A 20,460-nucleotide genomic window follows, 5' to 3' on the forward strand; every position below is an offset into this window, starting at 1 on the left:
AAATAAGAATCTTAGAAAGTGAAAGCAGAACCAGAATAAAAAAAAAAGCAAGGAAAGACTGACTGTGGGATTGATTGATGCTTTTGGTATAGGCTGGAATAATTGAGAACTTTAGAAAATTGAAAGAAGAAAGAAGGAAAGTAAAAGTGTTTTTTTTTTTTCGTGGAATTTAACGATCATAAAATATAAGAGTGTGTAATGATGATATCTCTTCGGGAATTAAAAATGGAACTTAAAAATATGAGAGAATTACTACAGGAAAGAGGCGAATCACTTTGCTCTGTGTTAGAAAAAATGGAAATGGCGATTGAAGAACAAGAAGAAAGAGCTTCAGAGGAGGAGGAGTCTAATCAAGGAGAAGACATTTTAAATAGACAGTTAACACAAAGAACGCTACAAAGAAGTGGGGAAAGAAGAAAGGTTAAAAAGTTAAGATTTAAGAAGGCAATCAAAAGGGGGAATACCTGTGAAGTCAGGAAAGGTAGAAATACCCAGCAGAAAAGGGGAAAGGAAGATATTAAGAAAGAGAGGGATATAAACTAGAATGAGAAAAGATATGGGGGTGGGGGGGGGAAAGGGAGAGGAGAAGCAGTAAGAAACAGGTGCATGAAATAAAGAAACATGGAAATAGTAAAATGTTGAAAAGAAATTGTTTTTTCAGAGATAATGGTTGATGAATTAAAAAGGGGATTCTGCAGGGTGACAAGGGGTAATAAGAATATTTCTGCAATTAAAAATATTTAGAAAATAGGGTAATTTAGATATTGATAACTCTTTATTAAAAATCAAGGGGGGAAAATATGCTGCGGAATCCAAGTGAAAAGATGTAATGATTAACTTGCAATGAATAACTTCTTAAAAATAATGGTTTATTGGGAATTAAGATGAGGGAATAAAGGTATATTTTAATCATTGAGGTGTCACACTCAAAACAGTAAAAGGGGGGAAACCTATACTTGTTTGTTTGTATTTTTAGTGTTAAAATTTGTAGTAATCTAGAATTTATAAAAAGAATGTGTAATGGAAAAGGAATATGACAGACTAAAGAACCAACTAAATTAATAAGTTAATATAGACTATTAAAAGCAAGGAGAGACATTGGTAACTTTTTTTTTATTATTATCGTTATTATTATTATTAGGCAAACACATATTGTTTATCTTTATTTTTAAAATAAATATTAAAGGATTGTATTTGAAATAATTGAAATGAAACAAAAAGATGTTTCGATTGAGATTAATGAAAGAGGCTAGAATTAATGTGTTTGTTTCTCTCCTTACTGAAAATTTGGAATGGAAAAGGTAATAATAGAATTAAGTATGCATATATGAATGTATAATTGCTGTCATATTTGTATGTAAAGGTGATGACCCAGAAATATGTTGTCCACTAAAAAGAGATTTTTGTTTTTAATGTGAAAAACTGAATAAAATTTGTTAAAAAAAAACAAAAAACGATGCTATAGAGCCCTGAACACCAGAACAACTAGACACAAGAACAGTTTTTCCCCCAATGCCATCACACTGCTAAACAAATAATTCCCTCAACACTGTCCAACTATTTACAAAGTCTGCACTACTATTACTATTAATCTTCTCATCACTCCTTATCACCCATCCCCTCCTACTTGTGACTGTGTGACTGTAACTTTGTCGCTTGTATCCTTACGATTTATATTGACTGTTTCCTAGTATGATTTGATTGTTTATTGTACCCTATGACTAACATTAAGTGTTGTACCTGATGATTCTTGACGAATGTATCTTTTATTTTATGTACACTGAGAGCATTTACACCAAGACAAATTCTTTGTGGGTCCAATCACACTTGGCCAATAAAGAATTTAATTCTACTCTATTCTGTCATGTCACCCCTAATCCTTCATCTCATTAAACTAGACATGCCCAAGTCCTGCAACATTTCTTTTATTTTTAAAACAAAGTTTTTATTTTTTACAACAAACATACGAACAAAACATAAAAACATAAAACCATCTTTCAATTATATTTCTTCATAGGTACAGAATAAAGATTAGCTTTCATCTCACTATGCTTAACCCAGTTAACTCCAAGGTATTCATGACAATAGTGGGAACACCATTTATTTATTTATTACATCTTTAAGCCCCTACGAAAAGATAGGAGGGTTGGGAGTGGGACCAATCTCACGTGGAGAGGTGGGGTGGACAATTCTTGACAGATGCTTTGGTTTAGTAACTGCAATCAGGGCAAGCTGTTGAAATATAGTCAACATTAAAAATGTTTGCTGTTGGGTCAAGAAGCCAAGCTGACTAATAAATATAAATATAGCCACAGCATCATGTGTATTACTTTACTTCCCATGTACCTTCTGAGAGAGAACTGCGAGCTGCTTATTCTCTGTACGGAGCACATTTATTAGTTCCACCACTGAAATTAATCATCTCGAGAGTTACTAATGAAGTAAATGAGCTCAAAGCTTATGAGCAATCCATTCCCGGGCACTGAGAAGTAGGAAAGGGAGGAATCTCTGCAAGGATCACTGTATAATGGCAAGCAGCATCAACTCTTGGATTACTCATCTTCCTGACATTTATTCATGTCAGGAAGTGTTCTTCTTTCGGTGTTGCCTTAGTTTTCGTCGAATGGATTCCAGATCCTCTTTTATCCTATGTCCCACAATTCCACCCTTGTAATAGGAAGGAAGGTGAACCCATAGAACCTACCACAGTTGGAGATCTCCAGAACACCATCTCCATTTTTGGATCACCACCTCCATTAACCTGTCCTGCCTCTGTTGGAGTCTGACTCTGAGGGAGAGGAGGATCAGCCGACAGAGAGTGGGAGTGTGGCTCCGGAGGTTGTGGAGGAAGCTGGGGAAGGTCACAGGCTGGCTGGGCAGTCAGAGGAGGACCCAGGCCCATCCCCTCTTCATCCTAGGGCATGCAGGGAGGAGAGGATAAAGGAGAAACATGAATGGCGTGGTCTTCGGGGGAGGAAGGGGCCCTGATCCCCTTCATGGGCTGCAGCTGTGAGGACTATTTAAAAGGACAAACTGTGCATGGCCCAGTGCTGGAAGCAAAGCATGAAATAATTCTAGTCTTTCATTGCTTATCTGAGTTTTGGCATCCCTCATAGTGTGTGTATTTTGATATCTGTGGATGTCTTCAAGCCCTTATCCTGCCTTATCTCCCTAATTGCTTCAATGTGGTTTGTGTTGTTTTTTTCTATTTAAAAACATTTTGCTCCCCACCCAAGAAACTTCTTCAATCAGAACTGAAGAAGCTTCTTGGATAAGAAGCAAAACCTTTTCAAACAAAAAAACTGAGAAAATCCAGTTGCCTTTTGGAAAAAACAAAACACCTTTGGCACAATTATGTCCTGAATGATAGATATTTATCCGTACTGTAGAAATTAGACTATCTTTAGAGAAGACGATTTTGAGTCATATTTTTTCACTAAACATACAGATAATCTCCTAATCTTTTCTCCTTGAATAGTGCAGATTATTTGAGATTTGGGGTAAAAACAAGAGCCTAATCATCCCAAATGGGCTGACTTCTATAAAAGGTTCAGTAGAAATGCATCTGAGGAGAACCTGTTCTGCATAATCAGAATGAGCAAATACATCTTTTAACGTAGGTGAATGCTTTAAAAAATGGCCTTAAATTGGAACATCTAAAAGAAGCATGCTAATATTAACAATGAAAGAAAGCCTTTTAGATGAGCGAGTCAGCAGAATCTGAGGAAGCCATGCCTTTTGAAAAAACAACAGATCTTTTTCCAGTTAAACCAAATGTCCTTGAATTTTGTTTTTATCCACAATGAACATTGAAGTTAAGTATCTCTCAAGGCCACTGAACACATCTGTAGCAGATGGCACATTTTTCTGGCATGTGTCAGCTTACCCAAAGGAAATTCTTGACGCAGGCCACGAAGATGGGTTGATAGAAAATACGTATTTCTGCCTTAATGACTGAAAAAAGAATGTGTGAAACCGGACCAAGAAATATTTCGGTAATTGAACAACGACAATCTCCGTGTAAGAACTCTGAAGAATCTTGTAAACATTTGTAAAGAATGGGGAGATTCTGTTGAAAACTTTAAGTGAGAATAATAGGAGATTGTTCTACGCCCTTTATTACCCAATAGTAGTGCAGGCTACCACTTAGCCTTTGAAAGTAGTTCTTTAGAAAAAGATCCTTTTCTAATCTTTTGTACAAAACTCATGATGCTTATGCAACAAAGACCTGGCTTTCCTTTCTCTTGTCATTCCCACTGATCATATCCAAACCTGATTCAAGTGTCTGTGAACTCTTTGATTGTTTTGTTGACTCTTGACAGTTTATCCCAGAGCTGAAGAGCTCACTTCTATCAGGGCAGGACAAGTACAGTTGATGATAGAAATAAGTTCAGTCTTTTGTCTTTTTTTTTTTTTTTTGGTAGCTGAATAATGGATTTTAAAAAAGCATAAGAAGGTCCATACATTGTATTAAACCATCATGTGGCTTGATTTTGCTTTAATATATTGTGTGATTAATAGCAGAGCTATGCTGCTGTGCTGGAAGAAACATCCACCTGGGTTCAGTTCCAAGTGGGGAGAAAGACACTGGAAACATGGAGGCTGATTGGAAAGATGGTTTATTGGTGGACAGGACCACATGGGTTTGAGGTCCTGGCCAGCTGAACACATGGAGTTGAAAGAGAGCGGTATTTATACCCTTTCTTGGGCCTTGCCCTTGAGCTTCCTGTTCCTGTGGCAAGAGCATGTATTCTATTGGCTGTTGTCAGACTCCCATGGGGCCATGTAGGGGGCATAGCTGAGGTCTGAGATAAGTTTGGTTGAACTTTGCTGTGTGATGTAATGTCTCCAGGTGATTTTGCAATGCAGTGAGCCCTGCTGCTAGATGGGTAGAGGCAGGGGTGGGCCTCAAATTTTTTAACAGGGCGCGTTCTGCCTTAATGACTGGCTGGGTGGGCGTGGCTGAGTGGTCATGTGATTGGGTGGTCATATGACCGGGTGGACATGGGTAGGTGGTCATGTGACTGGGTGGGTGTGGCCAACTCAACGTCGCTTCTTTGCCCTAATTACATAAAAAAAGGTATATACCAAAAAGTTGCTTGTTTCATGCATTTAATACTTAAATAAAAGATTGGGTGAAACCAGGCTTAATAGCAGTGACTGTGAGAGGGATCTTGGAGTCTTAGAGGAGTTTCTGGTGAGTTACGTGATTCTTATTATTTGGGAATCCCCTTAGAGCCGTGGTGGGATTCAAATTTTTTACTACCAGTTCTGTGGGCATGTCTTGGTGGGCATAGCAGGGGAAGGATACTGTAAAATCTCCAATCAGAGGTGGTATTTGCCAGTTCTCTGAACTACTCCAAATTTCCGCTACTGGTTCTCCAGAACTGGTCAGAACCTCTGCCTCGGAGGCTAGTGGCTATGTTATCTGATTTTCTCAATGGCTCTCCCTTGCACTGAGTAGATTGTTTATCTAGCTTGCAACACTTTTACCAGATGTGAAATGTTCTTGGCTGAATGCCCCAGAAGTTCAATTAAGCTTATTAAGAGCTCTCCCTTGCTGCTTGTCTTTATGAGGTTATTAGGGGCTCTCCAAGCCCCTCAGAGTGTTAGCTAGGGGCTCTCCTGAGCCCCTACGAGCCCCCAGCAGCCCACCCCTGGGTAGAGGGCTAATCCTATTATGTCCTGAAGGTCATGTCTTAATCCCATCACTCTGGAGCTGAAGTTCTAATTGTCTTGTAGATAGGCTGTCCCAATCTTAATGTGCATCAAATATCTTCTGGGGGCTGGGAGCTCCTCTTTGTCCTTAAAAACATGTTTCTCCTTTTCTCACCAAGGGAAATATAATATTCTGCCTTTTTAATAATTCCTAGAATAATTCATTTTTCTAGGAGATGGGTGGGTGCTAAATTTCTACAGCTGTTATTCTATGAGATCTTTTAATTTTGAGTATCTGATTGATTTCTCAGCCAAGATAGATGAAGTAGTTTGTAGTGACTCTACAATTATAAACACCAACTCGGACAACCCCCTATAAGTTAGAGAAACAAACTATGAAAAAGTCTTGGTCCCAAGTGGAATACCACACCACACCAAATATTTGTAGATGTCATCATTTTGGTATTCAATGCTATTCAGATAAGTGTTAACAACAAAGTGAACAATGAAAATAATGTTAAACAATAGTTTATAAAACACCATCATGTTTGAAACTAACCAGTTAAACCTTAGCCAACAATTAACCAAATGTATCCATGAGATCAAAATCTGCTTTGATTTTTGTGAATTCCACTCCCAGGAACTGATGCAAAAAAAAAAGACGCAAAAGATGCTCCCTATTCAACCAAAAGATGCTCCCTGAAAACAGAGGGCAAAAATTCTTGGTTTCCTTTGCTGATTTATGTCCTTGTCCCTACCACACACTAGTTTTTGGACCTGTACATTATATGTCATAGGCTGGATCTTTGATTCGCAACTGTGTTCTATGAATATTTTGGATGGATATGTTGGTTAAATCCAACAATGGGTAAAAATGGACGCGGGAGGGTCCTTGGTGCTCTTTTGAACTTGGTTGTTTTCTTGCCAACGTTTCTTTACCCAAACTAGGTATCAACATCAGTGCTAGTGAGGAGTGGGGTTTGCTCTCAGTTTATATTCTAAGTGGCTTGCTCTGGATTGGTTTTAGAAGTCCTTTGGTTGGACTATTTACAATTTGGCAGTTCCTTGATTGGGGTATTATTGTTTACTTGATTGTTGTTTAACAGATTAAAAGATAATCAGAGTTGGAAGGGACCTTATAGGTCATCTAGTCCGGCGGTCACCAACCGGTGGGCCGTGAGAAAATTTTGATGGGCCGCAGAGAAATCTCACCCCCAGAGCACCCCCCCCAAAGCAATTAATCCAGGCTGCGCAGAAACACAAGGCTGCGCCGCCCACATGGCCTGCGGGAACCCTCCCTGCCCACTCACTCCTTACCCGGCAAACTTGCCTGCTAAATTGCTATTTTTCCTTTTTCCAACCATCAGCTGTTCTGCTGTGCCAGGAGATTTAGATTAGCCAGGAAGCAGGAAATGGTTGGATTTCTTGCTTTCTAGCTAGTCTTTAGATCTTCGGCTCAGCACAGCTGAACCTCCCTTAGGACTGAAGGTTTGCTTGCAAGCAAATTCAGTGCAGACTCACGGCAAGCAAATTTGAGACTGAGCTAGCCGATGGCAGCTAGACAGATCACTGAATGATTCTGTGAGCAACTCAATCTGCCTGCTTTGCCTGATTTTGGGTAAAAGTTGCTCCTTTTTTTTTAAAAAAAATCAATATTTACATGCATGGTATATTGTGAGTTAATTTTGTGAGTTTGCTTGCAAACAAATTTTATGTGACAGAGTGAGCTAGCCAATGGCAGATAGATAGATCTCTGAATGAATCTGTGATTATGTGAGCAACTCAATCTGCCTGCCTGCTTTGCCTGGTTTTGGGTAAAAGTTGCTTTTTTATTATAAAAAATTCAATATTTATATAAATATTTGTAATATTTACATACAAGCCATGCCCAGCCAGTCACATGACCATCAAGCCACACCCACAAATTAGGCCACGCCCACAGAAATGGTAAGTGGTCCCTGGGATCTTAAATTATGAGTTTGGTGGTCCCTGAGGTCCAAAAGGTTGCCGACCCGTGATCTAGTCCAAACCCCTGCCCAAGTGGGAGACCATACACTATTTCTGACAAATGGCGGTCCAATCTCTTGAAGGTCTCAAGTGATGGCGCTCCCACAACTTCCGAGGGCAACTTCTTTTCCATTGGTTGATTGTTCTCACTGTCAGAAAGCTTCTCCTTGTTTCCAGGTTGAATCTCTCCTTGTTCAGTTTCCATCCATTATTCTTTGTCTGGCCTTTGGATGCTTTGGAGAATAGCTTGACCTCCTCCTCCTCTCTGTGGCAGCCCCTCAAATATTGGAAGGCTGCTCCCCTGTCTCCCCTAGTCCTTCTCTTTACTAGACTAGCCAGGCCCAGTTCCTGCAACCGTTCTTCATATGCCTTAGTCTCCAGTCCCCTAATCATCCTGGTTGTTCTTTTCTGCACTTTTTCTAGAGTCTCAACATCTTTTTTATAATGTGGTGAACTAAACTGGATGCAGTTGTTCAGATGGTAATCTTGGAATTAATCTATGCAAAAGAGATAATCAATAAGCCAATAAGGGAATAAAAGGATCAAAACACACCCCCACCAGCACTCAGCACTCTGATGAACATAGATTAAGTTGAAGATTAACACCAGACCAACAATCAAAGAAACAATAACCCAATCAAGGTATCAAGTCAGACAAACAAGCTAACAGTAAACTGACCAAAGACTCTCTCACCAACACTGACAAGGCAAGCCACCAATTGAAAGCAAACCCCACTCCTTACTAGCACTTCCACCCTCCTGCACATGCGACCCCCCATGCTCCCCCACATGCGTGCGTGTCCTCCCTGTGCTGTTTTGGGCCTAGTAGGCCTCCCTGCAGCCACCTGGAAGCAAAAACGGGGCGGGGTGTGGGCGCAGCTCCCGCGGCCAATTTTTGCTCCAGGAGGCTGCAGGGAGGCCTACTAGGTCCAAAACGGAGAGCGTGGGGGGGCATGCCACACACCCCCATGCTCCCCTACCCCCCCCGTATGGACATGTGTCTCCCGCATGCGCAGCAGACCCGAAAATGAGCTGCCCGGTGGGAAGCAAGCACACATGCACAGTGGAGCAGACCTGGGGTGATGGCTAGTGTGCCCACAGAAAGGGCTCTGGGTAACACCTGTGGCACGTATGCCATAGGTTTGCCATCACGGCCCTACTAACTTAACTGAAGTGATCCATTTAACAACTGTAGCAAGAAAAGTCATAAAACGTGACAAAATTCACTTAACAACTGAAATTTTGGGCTATCTCTACCGTTCTGTCTTCCATCTATCAATCATTATCCTCTCTTTCTCTCTCTAGATATATAGATATATATAAAATCTATCATCTATCATTTTTTATGTATCTATCATCTATATCTTCCATCTATCAATCATTATCTTCTCTCTCTGTCTCTCTATATTTATATCTATGCATCTCTCATGTTCTATATCTATCTTCCATCTATCAATCATTATCATTATCATCTACCATCTATCATTATCATCTCTATATATATATGTATTATTTATCATCTATCATTTTTCTATCTTATCTATTATTTCTCTCTCTCTCTTTTATCTCTCTCGTTCTCAATTATGGTCGTAAGTCGAGGATTACCTGTATTAACTGGGTTTATCCCTGTTTAGCATCCAGTCCCAAAAACCACACTTTAAGTTTTTTCAAAACATGGCATGAGGCGAGCATGTCAATAGCGCCTTAACATCCATCTGAAACTGCTTCACGCAAACAACATAAGCCATGTTACAAATGCACCATCCAATTTTAAATTTTATTTTATTTTTTTTAAACTTCAGTCCATATGAACTTCTCTAAAGCAAAAAAAAAATATCAATATAAAATTGAGTGTGTATCTAATATCAACGCGTCCCTTGAAGCCAGTTACAGGAAACCCTAGTTCATTCCAACTATGTAAAACTTTTCATCAGCTACAAATCACGTTACCATATCAAAACGGTGTCTTATCAAGTCCAAATTACAAAAATAATAAAAATGGGGGTGTGTGGAAGGTGGGGTGGAAACAGTGTGAAATATTTTGCACTACAGGATCTGTCTTTTTTTAAGTTTCCATTTCTCCTTGGTCAAAAGCTGATGCGTCATCATTATCATCCCCTCACACACACAAAACTGGAAAACTCTTCTTCGCCTATTCCAATAACCCTGAGTATATAGTGCAATATAGTACAAAGGTCAGATTCATCCCAGTCACAGGAAAAGAAGAAGGGGGAAGATAAGAAGGGGGAAAAAAGCAACCATCCTGGATTGGCATTTTTATTGCTGCTGGGCAAGCAAAAATTCTTTGGAAGAAAGAGAAAGTTAACGGTGCTTCTTGGAAAAGCGAGGTAGCCCAGTGGGAAAGACAGAAAGAAAGAAAGGGAGGGAGGGAAGGAAGGAAAGAGAAAGAAAGGGAGGAAAAAAAGGGAGGGAAGGAAAGAAAGGAGGGAAGGGAAGAAAGGAGGGAAGGGAAGAAAGGAGGGAAGGAAGGAAGGAAGGAAGGAAAGGAAGAAAGGAAAGAAAAGAAAGAGTCAAAGGCTTCCAGCAACTTGACCTTCTTTCCTTTTCTCTTCCCCCTCCATGCGTTCCAGACGAGCCGAATCCCAGTTTTTTTTTTCCTGGCTCGAAACAAACCACGATGAGGGAGGGAGGGGGAGGCCAATCCATATCTTGGCCATTTTAAAGTGCAGCGCCCGGCGTGTATTTAAAATAATAATAATAATAATGGAAAATTAAAAAAAACGACCCCGCCGTCCAGGCTCCCCCCCCCCCCCCAAAACACAGGGGACTGTAAACAAGGCGGCCGGACACGGGTCTCCAAAGTTCTTCTGAAGGAGGGGGTCTCCTGGGCAGACGAGACGAGATCCTCTGCTGTCTCTCTGTCAACGGCAGGTGGGTCCCAGCCGGATCCGGCGCAACCTCACCACGGGCGCCAGGTCGACCCGCAAGAGGCGTTGCGCGCGGCGCCGGGCGGCTTCCAAGGTGCGCCGCTTCCAGATGTCGCCGCGCACCTTGACCGGAGGAGGGAAGGCGGCCAGGATCGGAGGAAGCGGATCGGGAAGCGGCTCCGGGCTGCTGCCCTGCGAAGGAGTCCATCGGGCCGGGGCCCAGAGCATCGGGTCGCGCCCGTCGTGGCTGCTGCGCTGCTTCTTGGCCGCTCGCTTGGCGCTGCTTCCTCCTCCACCCCGGCGGCTCTTGGCGTCGCTCGGCGGGCGCTTCCCCTGGTTGGCGGCGGTTCCTCCTCCTCCTCCTCCTCTCCGGCTGCTGCTTCTGCTGCTGCTGCCCGCCCGGCCCTCCTCCTCTTTCTCCCCGTCCTCCTTCTCCTGCGCCCAAGCCCCGGGAAGATCCGGCACGACGGCCCGGCACGAGGCGTAGCCGTAGACGTCCTTGCTGCGGAGGATGACCGGCGAAAACTCGTGCCGGAGGCTGCAGAGGAAGTCCCACAGCTCGGCCTCCGAGCTCATGAAGGCCGTCGAGCGGGGCACCAGCAGCTTCAAGGCGTCGCCCAGAGCTTGGGTGCCGCTGCTGCTGCAGAAGAGCACCTGCGAGCGGGAGTGCACCACTTTCTCCCCTGCCGGGCAGGAGGCAGAGGCGGCGGTGGCGGAGGAGATCGGCGCCAACTCGGCCGCCTTCCCTCCTCCTCCTCCTGCTTCGGCCGCGGGGGCGCCTCGAGTCCCCGCCGGCTTCATCTTCGCTCTAGCGCCACGGCGGCGGCGGCGGCGGCTGCTGCTTCTGCTGGCTGCCGTCCTCTCCAGCGCCGCCAGCGGCCGCCCAGCAGTTCCAGGAATATCAGCTCTCCTCCTCCCTCTCTCTCCTCCTCCTTTTTTTCCTCCTCCTCCTCTCCTTCTCCTTCCTCCTTTTCCTCCTCTCCCTTCTCCTTTTCTCCTTCCTCCTCCTCTTCTTTTTCTTCCTCCTTCTCTTTTTTCCTCCCTCCTTTTTTTCTCCTCCTTTTCTTTCTCCTCCTCTTCTCCTTTCTCCTCCTCTTCTTCTTCCTCCTCCTTCTCTTCTTCTTCTTCTTCCTCCTCCTCCTCCCTGGCGAAAGTCACTCTCTTTTCCCCTTTCGCTTTCTCTTGCCGGGCGCAACTTCTGCGCTGCAACGGGTGGGGTGGGGTGGGGGCAGCTGGCCCGATCGGCGCACACCTTTTCCCCCCCACTCCTCCTCCTTCAAACCAACACGCCGCCTCCTGGACGGGCCCGCACAAAATGGAGCTCTTTTTAAAGCCCCTTGCGGGGAGGTTGCTAAAACCTCACGCCTATATAAAGTCTTGGCTGGAGTGGATTGGCTCGTTTGAATTGCGTCACGGTGGAGAAGCCCCGCCCCTGGAGTAGCAGAGCCCCTTGGAAACTCCGAGGAGTAGGTGGCTTGAAGAGGATCTGGGGTTATAGAGTGGCCTGGTTGAATTCAATCTTCTTCCTCCCCCAAAGAAGCCAGGCGGGAATGTTGGGGTTATGGAGTGGCTCTCTTGGGATCCACAGTGTTTGGGGGGATCTGGTTGGGGGAAACCAAGAACGCTCTACCTTTTTCCAGCTTGTAATCCAATCTGAACCAATGAGGCCTACTCTTCACTCTACTTTCGAGTCTCCAGACTTGGGAATTCTAAGATTTGTGGACTTCAGCTCCCAGAATTCCCCAGTCGGGTCTCCAGACTTGGGAATTTTAAGATTTGTGGACTTCAGCTCCCAGAATTCTCCAGTCGTGTCTCCAGACTTGGGAATTTTAAGATTTGTGGACTTCAGCTCCCAGAATTCCCAGTCGGGTCTCCAGACTTGGGAATTTTAAGATTTGTAGACTTCCAACTCCCAGAATTCCCCAGCTAGGTCTCCAGACTTGTCCCCAAGGTGCTTTTTTCAAGAGGCAACTGGACTTCCTGGTTTTTCTTTGAAGAGGTTTCACTTCTCCTCCAAGAAGCTTCTCCAGCTCTGACTGAATGGCGGGGGAAACCAGTCAGAGCTGAAGAAGCTCCTTGGAGGAGAAGTGAAACCTCTTCAAATAAAAAACAGGAAGTCCAGTTGCCTCTTGAAAAAAGCACCTTGGGGAAAACCTGGATGACTGAGAATCTCCATAAATGTCTTCAGACTTGGCAACTTTAAGACTTGTGAACTTCAACTCCCAGGATTCCCCAGCCAGATCTCCAGACTTGACCCAGGGAATTCTGGTAGTTGAAGTCCACAAGTCTTAAAGTAGCCATGTTTGGAGACATACACAAATACAAACACCCCTCTCTACTCCATGGCACTTTCTGCTGAGAGCGCCATCTTAAGACTGAGAGGCAACTAACCCAAAGTAAACTCCTAAGTGCTTTGGATGCCCAACTAATTCATGTAGAAAGACCCACCCTGGTTGAATGGGGTTATTTTGGAGAACACAACCTTTTGTTTCGAAAGGCTCTGGCGTGGGATGTTGGTACAGCCTGTTCTTAGAGTTACAACGAAGGCTTATCAATTCCGGTGGCTCTTTGGCGGGTTATAAATTAACTCCTGGATTTTCAGAGAGTCTCTAGGCTGTGTAGAGTTTGGAATTGAGGCTGTGGAATTGCAATCCACGCTACTAAAGCGTAGCATTTCCTTTCCCAGATAACTCGACATGATCTCAGTTTGGAGGACATCTGAGGATATATTTCGTCAACTCCAAATTAGAAGATTGTTTCTATGATGCGTATTCAATCCCATGCTTAAACTCATAAACGTTAAGCTCTTTGGGGGTTGCGGTTGTTTCGTGGACTTGCCAAAAAATAAAACCAACCCAGGTTTTTCCTTGGCTGTCCCTTTACCAGATCCGTTGTAGGTCAGGATCTCAGCCAATGTGTTTTCCTTCCCCAGGAAGTGCTTTCTTAATAACCTTGTGCACCTTGTTAGCCCCACTAGATAGTCCATACCAGGAAATCAACTCTACAAGACAAATTCAAACAGCCCTTATTGAGATTATAACATAGAATCCTAGGGATCGCCAAGGTCTTCTAGACTAGCCCAACCTACTCAAGACAGGAGATCTTATCCAGGGGTCTTCAAACTTGACAGCTTTAAGACTGGAGGACTTCAGCTCCCAGAATTCCTCCTCCAGCCATGTTAGTTCAGGATTTCTGGGAGTTGAAGTCCACAAATCTTAAACTTGCGAAGTTTGAAGACCCTTGAAAGAGAGAGAGAAAATGGATGGATGGATAGATGGCTTCTGTATTGTGTCCGTCTGTGGGTCAGACTTTTACAGTGGTTTCAGATTTAAATTTGGGGCAGCCTATTGCTGTGCCAGAATGGTTTTTCTTCATCCTGATTGGTTGGGAGTCTTGGTCTGTGTTTATTGGTCTCGGAGTTTGCTGTGTTCTGCTTGATGGGTGTTTCTGATATCTTCTGTCTGTTTTTGGCTCTTTTTGTATCTTGATTGGCTGGCAGCATTGTGTTACTTTAATGGAATTTAATTTAATTTAATTTAATTTAATTTAATTTAATTTAATTTAATTTAATTTAATTTAATTTAATTTAATTTAATTATTTAATTTAAATTTAATTTAATTTAACTCTGAGAAGCACAGAGCTGAAGACAGAAGCCTGAAGATGATGAATGAGACTTCATCAAACGTTGCCTAGATACTTCCAATCTTACGCGGGAGAAAACCCGAAAAACCAAAGATCCACATACAAATACCCATGAGAACCTCAGAAAACAAATTATATATATATATATATATATATATATATATATATATATATATATATATATATATATATATATATATATATATATATATATATATATACACATACACACACACACACACACATATACATATATATATATATATACACATATACACATACACACACACAAACACACACACACACACACACACACACACAGAGAGAACTGGGGCCTTCAAACTTGACAGTTTTAAGACTTGTGGATTTCAACTCCCAAAATTCCTCCTCCAATCATGTTAGCTCAGGATTTCTGGGAGTTGAAGTCCCCAAGTCTTAAACTTGCCAAGTTTGAAGACCGTTGTTCTATATACCATCCCAGATAAATGGTTGGCCAATCTTTTCTTGAAAACTTCCAGTGATGGAGCACCCACAACCAGTGGTGAGATTCAAAATGTTTTACTACCGGTTCTGTGGGCGAGGCTTGGTGGGTATGGCAGGGGAAGGAGATACTGCAAAATCTCCATTCCCTCCCCACCCCACTAACCTGATTTCCAGCTCCGTTCTCCTGGGCAGGGCAACCAAAGAAGACCCGGCCAATCAGCTGGGACTCAATGGAAGGCAGAGAGTAGATGGGGGCGGGGCCAGTCAGAGGTGGCATTGGCTGGTTTTGTGAACTACTCAAAATTTCCACTACTGGTTCTCCAGAACTGGTCAGAACCTGCTGAAGACCCACCTCTGCCCACAACTCTGGGAGGGAAGCTGTTCTACTGGTTGATTGTTCTGCCAGGGGAATTTCTCCTCCATTTCACGTTGGATCTTCCTTCCACCCATTACTTCTTGTGCTGCTGTCAGGTGCTTAGAGAAGCCCTCCCTGGGAGAACAGGAATGTAGGGGTATGGAGTGGCTCTCTTGGGTTCCATAGCGTTGGGGAGATCTGGAGGGGAAGGTAGTAACACTCTTTCCCAGCTTGTAATCGATCCACAATTCCTGGAAATTTGGGAGGATATTTAAGGAGAAATTTCCTAACAGTGAGGACAATTAACCTGTGGAACAGCTTGCCTTCAGAAGTGGCGGGTTGCTCCATCACTGGAGGCTTTGAAGAAGAGCCTTAAAGGGTCTCCTGCCTTGAATAAGATTTGGACTTGATTTCCAAGTATCTTCCAATCCTATGGTTCTATTTTTCAGATGAATTTGCAGCTAATTGAACCACCCCCCCACTAGGAGTGTCTTCGTAAGTTATTTAGCACCATTTTGGAAGGAAGAGTTTCCCAAGCTTTGGCTTTATGGATAAAGTGGACATCTATAGACTATGCAAAAGATACAATCAACCAGCCCAAAAGAGAACAAAAAGATTCTAGCATCTTTCCAATCTTTCCACAAGTAATCAGCACTCAGATCAGCATAGATTAACTCCAAGGTCAACTGAAGACCCATGATCAAGTAAGCAATACCCCAATCAAGAAACTGCCAAAGAGCCATCAGTAAATAGTCCAACCAAAGAATCCCTAAGACCATTCCCACCCACCCAGACAAACAAGCCACCAGAATATAAACTGAGAGCAAATCACACTCCTTACTAGCACTGATGATGTTACCTAGTTGGGTCATGAAACATCCGCAAGAAAACAAGCAAACTCTGAGAGCACCAAGGACCCCACAGTCATCCTCCTCCTCTTCCACCACCTCCACCCCCTCCTCTTCACACACTTCCTCCCTTCTAACACTGATGATGTTATCTAGTTGGGCCATGAAATGTCTTCAAGAAAACAAACAAGGTCAGAAAGCACTAAAGACCCCCACATTTGGCTTCATCCCATTGTATCCCACAACTGTATAAACGACTCAGAGGAGGAAATGGAAGTCTTGTCTCTTAGACTCTTAGTCTCTTAGACTGGCAGATTTGGCTGATAATTTAGGGAACAAAATCATTATTTAAAATGACTTCACAGCCTTGAACGTGGAGCCATATTCAGTGAGATGATGTTCAGCGGTGGCCATTTTATAGGACAAATTAGGACTGGCCCACCTGCATCAGAGAAAGCTAGGGAAAACCAATTGGGCCCACCAACTGAACAAGAGCTAGCAGAGCGACACAGCAACTGAAAAAGTTATTGTAATCTTATGCATTAGTTCAGTAGAAGTACTGCATTCAGATCACAGGAGGCAGCAATTTTGTTGTTTTCTACACTGTTTAGAACAACACACTGTGTTCAATTCTGGACAAAGACAATTTAAAAAAGGACATTGAGAAGCTGGAATAGATCCAGAAGACTTGCTATTAGGATGATAAAGAGTCTGGAAGGAATGGTTTGGGAGAAGAAATGGCAGAAATCTAGGGGCAGAGTGAAAAGGGGAGCCAGCCTAGAATCCTTATGTAGCCACAAGTGAAAGAAAGTCCAAACTCCCTTGAACTTTATTGATCCTTCTCTAACTTGTAGTGCTGACCGGTACTTGAAAAGATTGCGGGGAAAATAGGGTTTTAGCAATAAATCTCTTTAATTGAACTGTCATATGTGGCCCTGGTCTCTTGCTTACCTGACAAAAGGAGATGGACATAGTTAACGTGCAAAGATATTAACTTTATTACAGCCACCAGAATTCAACATGTTAATAGCGTATTTAAGAAAAGAGACTAGGTGGCATCGTTTATGGTAAGTTATCAAAACAATCAAAATGTGACTGGTTTTATGAGCAATGTAGCATACTTTGGCTCTCTTTATAGAAAATGAATCATCCTGGTCCAATAATATTGTCTGGGTACTTTGTTAAATAAGGAGTTACAAAGTGGATCCTCGCTGCATCCTTATAAAAATTGTCTGGGTATTTTGTTAAATAAGGAGTAACAAGGGAGATCCTTGCATCCTTATAAACTTATGGATCCAATAAAAACCTTCAGCCTGTAAAAAGAAAAAAGAAAACTAGGGGAGATAATGGCCTAAAAGTAATGGCCTGCAACGGGTTGAACTTATTCTCGCTTAAAAATAATAATAAAATTGCTGAAATTAAACGAATGGAAATTCAGGCTGGGAATTTCTTCTTGCAGGAGATGTTAAGCAGTGGAATCTTCTGTCTGGATCACTCTCAGAAGTTGTAGGTTTTCAAAGGGGTTGGGAGGTCATTATCAGGATTGGGTTTAGTCGATTTTTGCAGAGAGCAGAAGGTTGAACTAGATAGGTAACCTACAGTTCATTCCTTCTTATTATCTTTGGGGCCCAAGACCAACAATGAATAATTACTAAGGTCTGTCTAATCTAGAAGACAAGTGGGATTAATAAAGATAACAAAAGTATGGTTGGCATGGAATTATTGTCTCAAAAGGACAGAACATGAGGGTTATCTAAATAATAACAATTGGCATCTGGCTCAAGATAAAGGAACTGCCATTTCATTATGCTCTTCAATTAATTCCTTGGAAATTGTGATGAATTTCTGGAAATTGTGATTAACTCATGGAAGAACGATTTTCAAAAAGAATTAGATAAATTTGTGGAGGATAAGGCCAAGTATGGGATTTTTTTTTTGCCAATTACTGTTTATACACACACACACAACACATAGATAAACAATGAGCCAAAAACAACACAACACTTGACAATATATAGAAATATAATCTTAACAAATGGACAACATATTAAACCTATTTCAGTATTTTTTTACCCAACAAGGCATTTGAAAAGACAGAGATATTTCTTAGAAATTACTTTGGAAATAATTGGAAAATGGAGACCAAATACAAATAAAACAATCCAATAATTGGATGATGTAGAGATACCCTCCCCGCTCTCTCTCTCCCTCCCTCCCTCTCTCTCCATCCCTCTCTCTTTCCATACCTGTATTTACATCTACTGTATAGTCTTCAGATGTTTTAATGTTCTCAATTCCTAAACTCAATCATAAGTTTAAGAACTCATTGTCCTTATCTTATCTGAAATTAAATGCAAACCATTGGGTCAGAATAAACCTATGAGTCATTCGTCAGCAATTATTTAATCCTATCAAAGGATTTATGGAGAACTTCAACACAAACATTGCATCTTTTTGCATTAACCCCCTTCCCCCATATTTCGTCACATCACACTCAACACAAAGTGTCTTCATCTCTCTGACATTTTCTTGAAAATAGCATAGAAATGATTCACCGTTGCCTTCTTCTTCCACAATGTTTGTTAAACTCAAGCATTCCTGGTATTTCTTGGCAAGTCTTCTTCTACTCAAATGTTAATCAGGTCTGACTTGGCTTAGATTTTTTTTAAACTTTTTCAAACCTGTTGTGTTCTTAATAGGTTTAAAGAGTAATTATATTGGAAACTGTGCCAAAGTTTGTTAGGAAGAAGGAACAACAAACTATTGCAAACTTCTCTAAGAGAATTTGAATATATGCAATTATAACTTAAGAACTTCCTTCTTTCCATATTAATCTCTCCCTTCCTTTTGACGAAATAAAAAAAAAACCTTGCAATTATTAGAAATGTATTATTATTTACAGATTTTGAGTCATTTTTTTTTCTCCTTGACCAACACCGCTACTATTGCTTGAAAAATAACTACCGGTTCTTTTAATTGGTTTACTCATTACAAAAATAAAGTAACCAGTAAAGATTTGGATTTGAAAGGGTTAAAACAAACAACAAACACCAAGCCCAAGTTTCAGTTACAGTACTAATTAATTTAATTATATGAAGTGGGTGGGTTTTTTTGGGGGGGGGAGGGAATACAATATTTTTGGAAATATTGTATTGCTCGCTAGAGCTTCCAAAACGTCAATTTTAGAATACCGCTCAACTGTTTGGAATCCTTACCACATATCAGACATTCATACAATCAAGTGAGTTCAAAAGTATTTGACAAGAAAAGTTTTGCACTCTTCTGTCAATAATACATAGATTACCTTATGTTATGGCTTGAAATTCTTGGTTTGGTTAAGCTTAGAACTGTGACACGTGGTCAGATTTAGTTATTATATACAGAGTTGTAATAGTAATGCTTTACCTGTAAATGACTTGTTCTAGTTTTAATTGTAATGTGACGCATACAAACAACCGCTTTAAACTCGATTGTAAAAAAAAAATAATCCAATTTTTGTTAAAGTCTGGAATACCTTACCCGATTGCGTTGTCTCAGCTGCTAAGTTTCACAGTTTTAATTTTAATTTCACTTCTGAGGACCTCACTCTATATTTAAGAGAGATCCTTAAGGTGGGGGGGGGGGCTGAATGTAAGCACACTAACCTGCCTATCGTGCCCTGTCACATTTTATTTTTTTTCATTTTGCTAATTTGAATTTGTAATTTTTATATGATGAATAAATTAAAGCAAGCAAATAAATAAATAAAATATGCTGGATATCTACACAGATTTTTAAAAAACATTCTGACAGATATAATAGCTAAATGGGACTCATTTGTTTTCTACCTGTCCAGTAGAGGTCACTGTTTGATGATTTTTTTAAAAAAATAAATAAAAGGTCAGAACCTACCTCTGTACTCATAATTTTAAGCCCACAGAATGCAAACTACAGAGTTGGGAAGGTCCAAAAATCATCACCCTTTCATTACAAAGAGCCACTAAATGAGGCAGTCGCTAAACGAGGGCTCCTCCTAGAGCTTTCTTCCTTACGAAAGAAAAAATTGATGCATGAATGAATAAACACTCTTTTGCATATGCAAAAAGAGTCAATCAACCAGCCCAAAAGAGTAATCCAGTAATCAGCCCCCAGATAAGCATAGACTAACTCCAAGGTTAACATCAGTTGAACAATCAAGTAGTAAGTGACACCCCAATCAAGAACCTGTCAAAGAGGCATCAGTAAACAGCCCAACCGAAGAATCTCTTAAGACTGCCCCCACCCACCCAGACAAGCAAGTCACCAGAATATAAACTGAGAGCAAACCACACTCCTTACTAGCACTGATGATGTTACCTAGTTGGGTCATGAAACGTCTGCAAGAAAACCACCAAGCTCAGAGAGCACCAAGGACCCCTCCTGTCAACCCTGAGCTACAAATATTCTCCTTTATTGAACGAAGCCCATCAGGAAGTGTCCGATGCCGATACAGATCTATCGGTAGATCCTTGGGTGCTTGTTTGGTAATTGCCCCAAGACCAGGATCGTGGTTAAAGATGTATTTTCTAAAGAAGGGAATGCTTTTTTTTCGATGGCATG

General features: G+C 41.7%; 1 protein-coding gene across 1 annotated transcript; it reads right to left on the minus strand.

The window, feature by feature from the left end:
- Nucleotides 1-9,423: 9,423 nt before the first annotated feature.
- On the minus strand, nt 9,424-11,893 carry CCDC71L (coiled-coil domain containing 71 like). Its single transcript, XM_026677190.2, has one exon. The coding sequence runs from the start codon at nt 11,352-11,354 to the stop codon at nt 10,548-10,550; it is 807 nt and encodes a 268-aa protein (XP_026532975.2). The 5' UTR covers nt 11,355-11,893; the 3' UTR covers nt 9,424-10,547.
- Nucleotides 11,894-20,460: the final 8,567 nt, after the last annotated feature.

This window comes from Notechis scutatus, chromosome 6, assembly GCF_049901735.1.
Source record: "Notechis scutatus isolate UNSWTSFEM ecotype Mainland chromosome 6, rNotScu1.2, whole genome shotgun sequence".
In the NCBI taxonomy this organism is placed as follows: Eukaryota; Metazoa; Chordata; class Lepidosauria; order Squamata; family Elapidae; genus Notechis; species Notechis scutatus.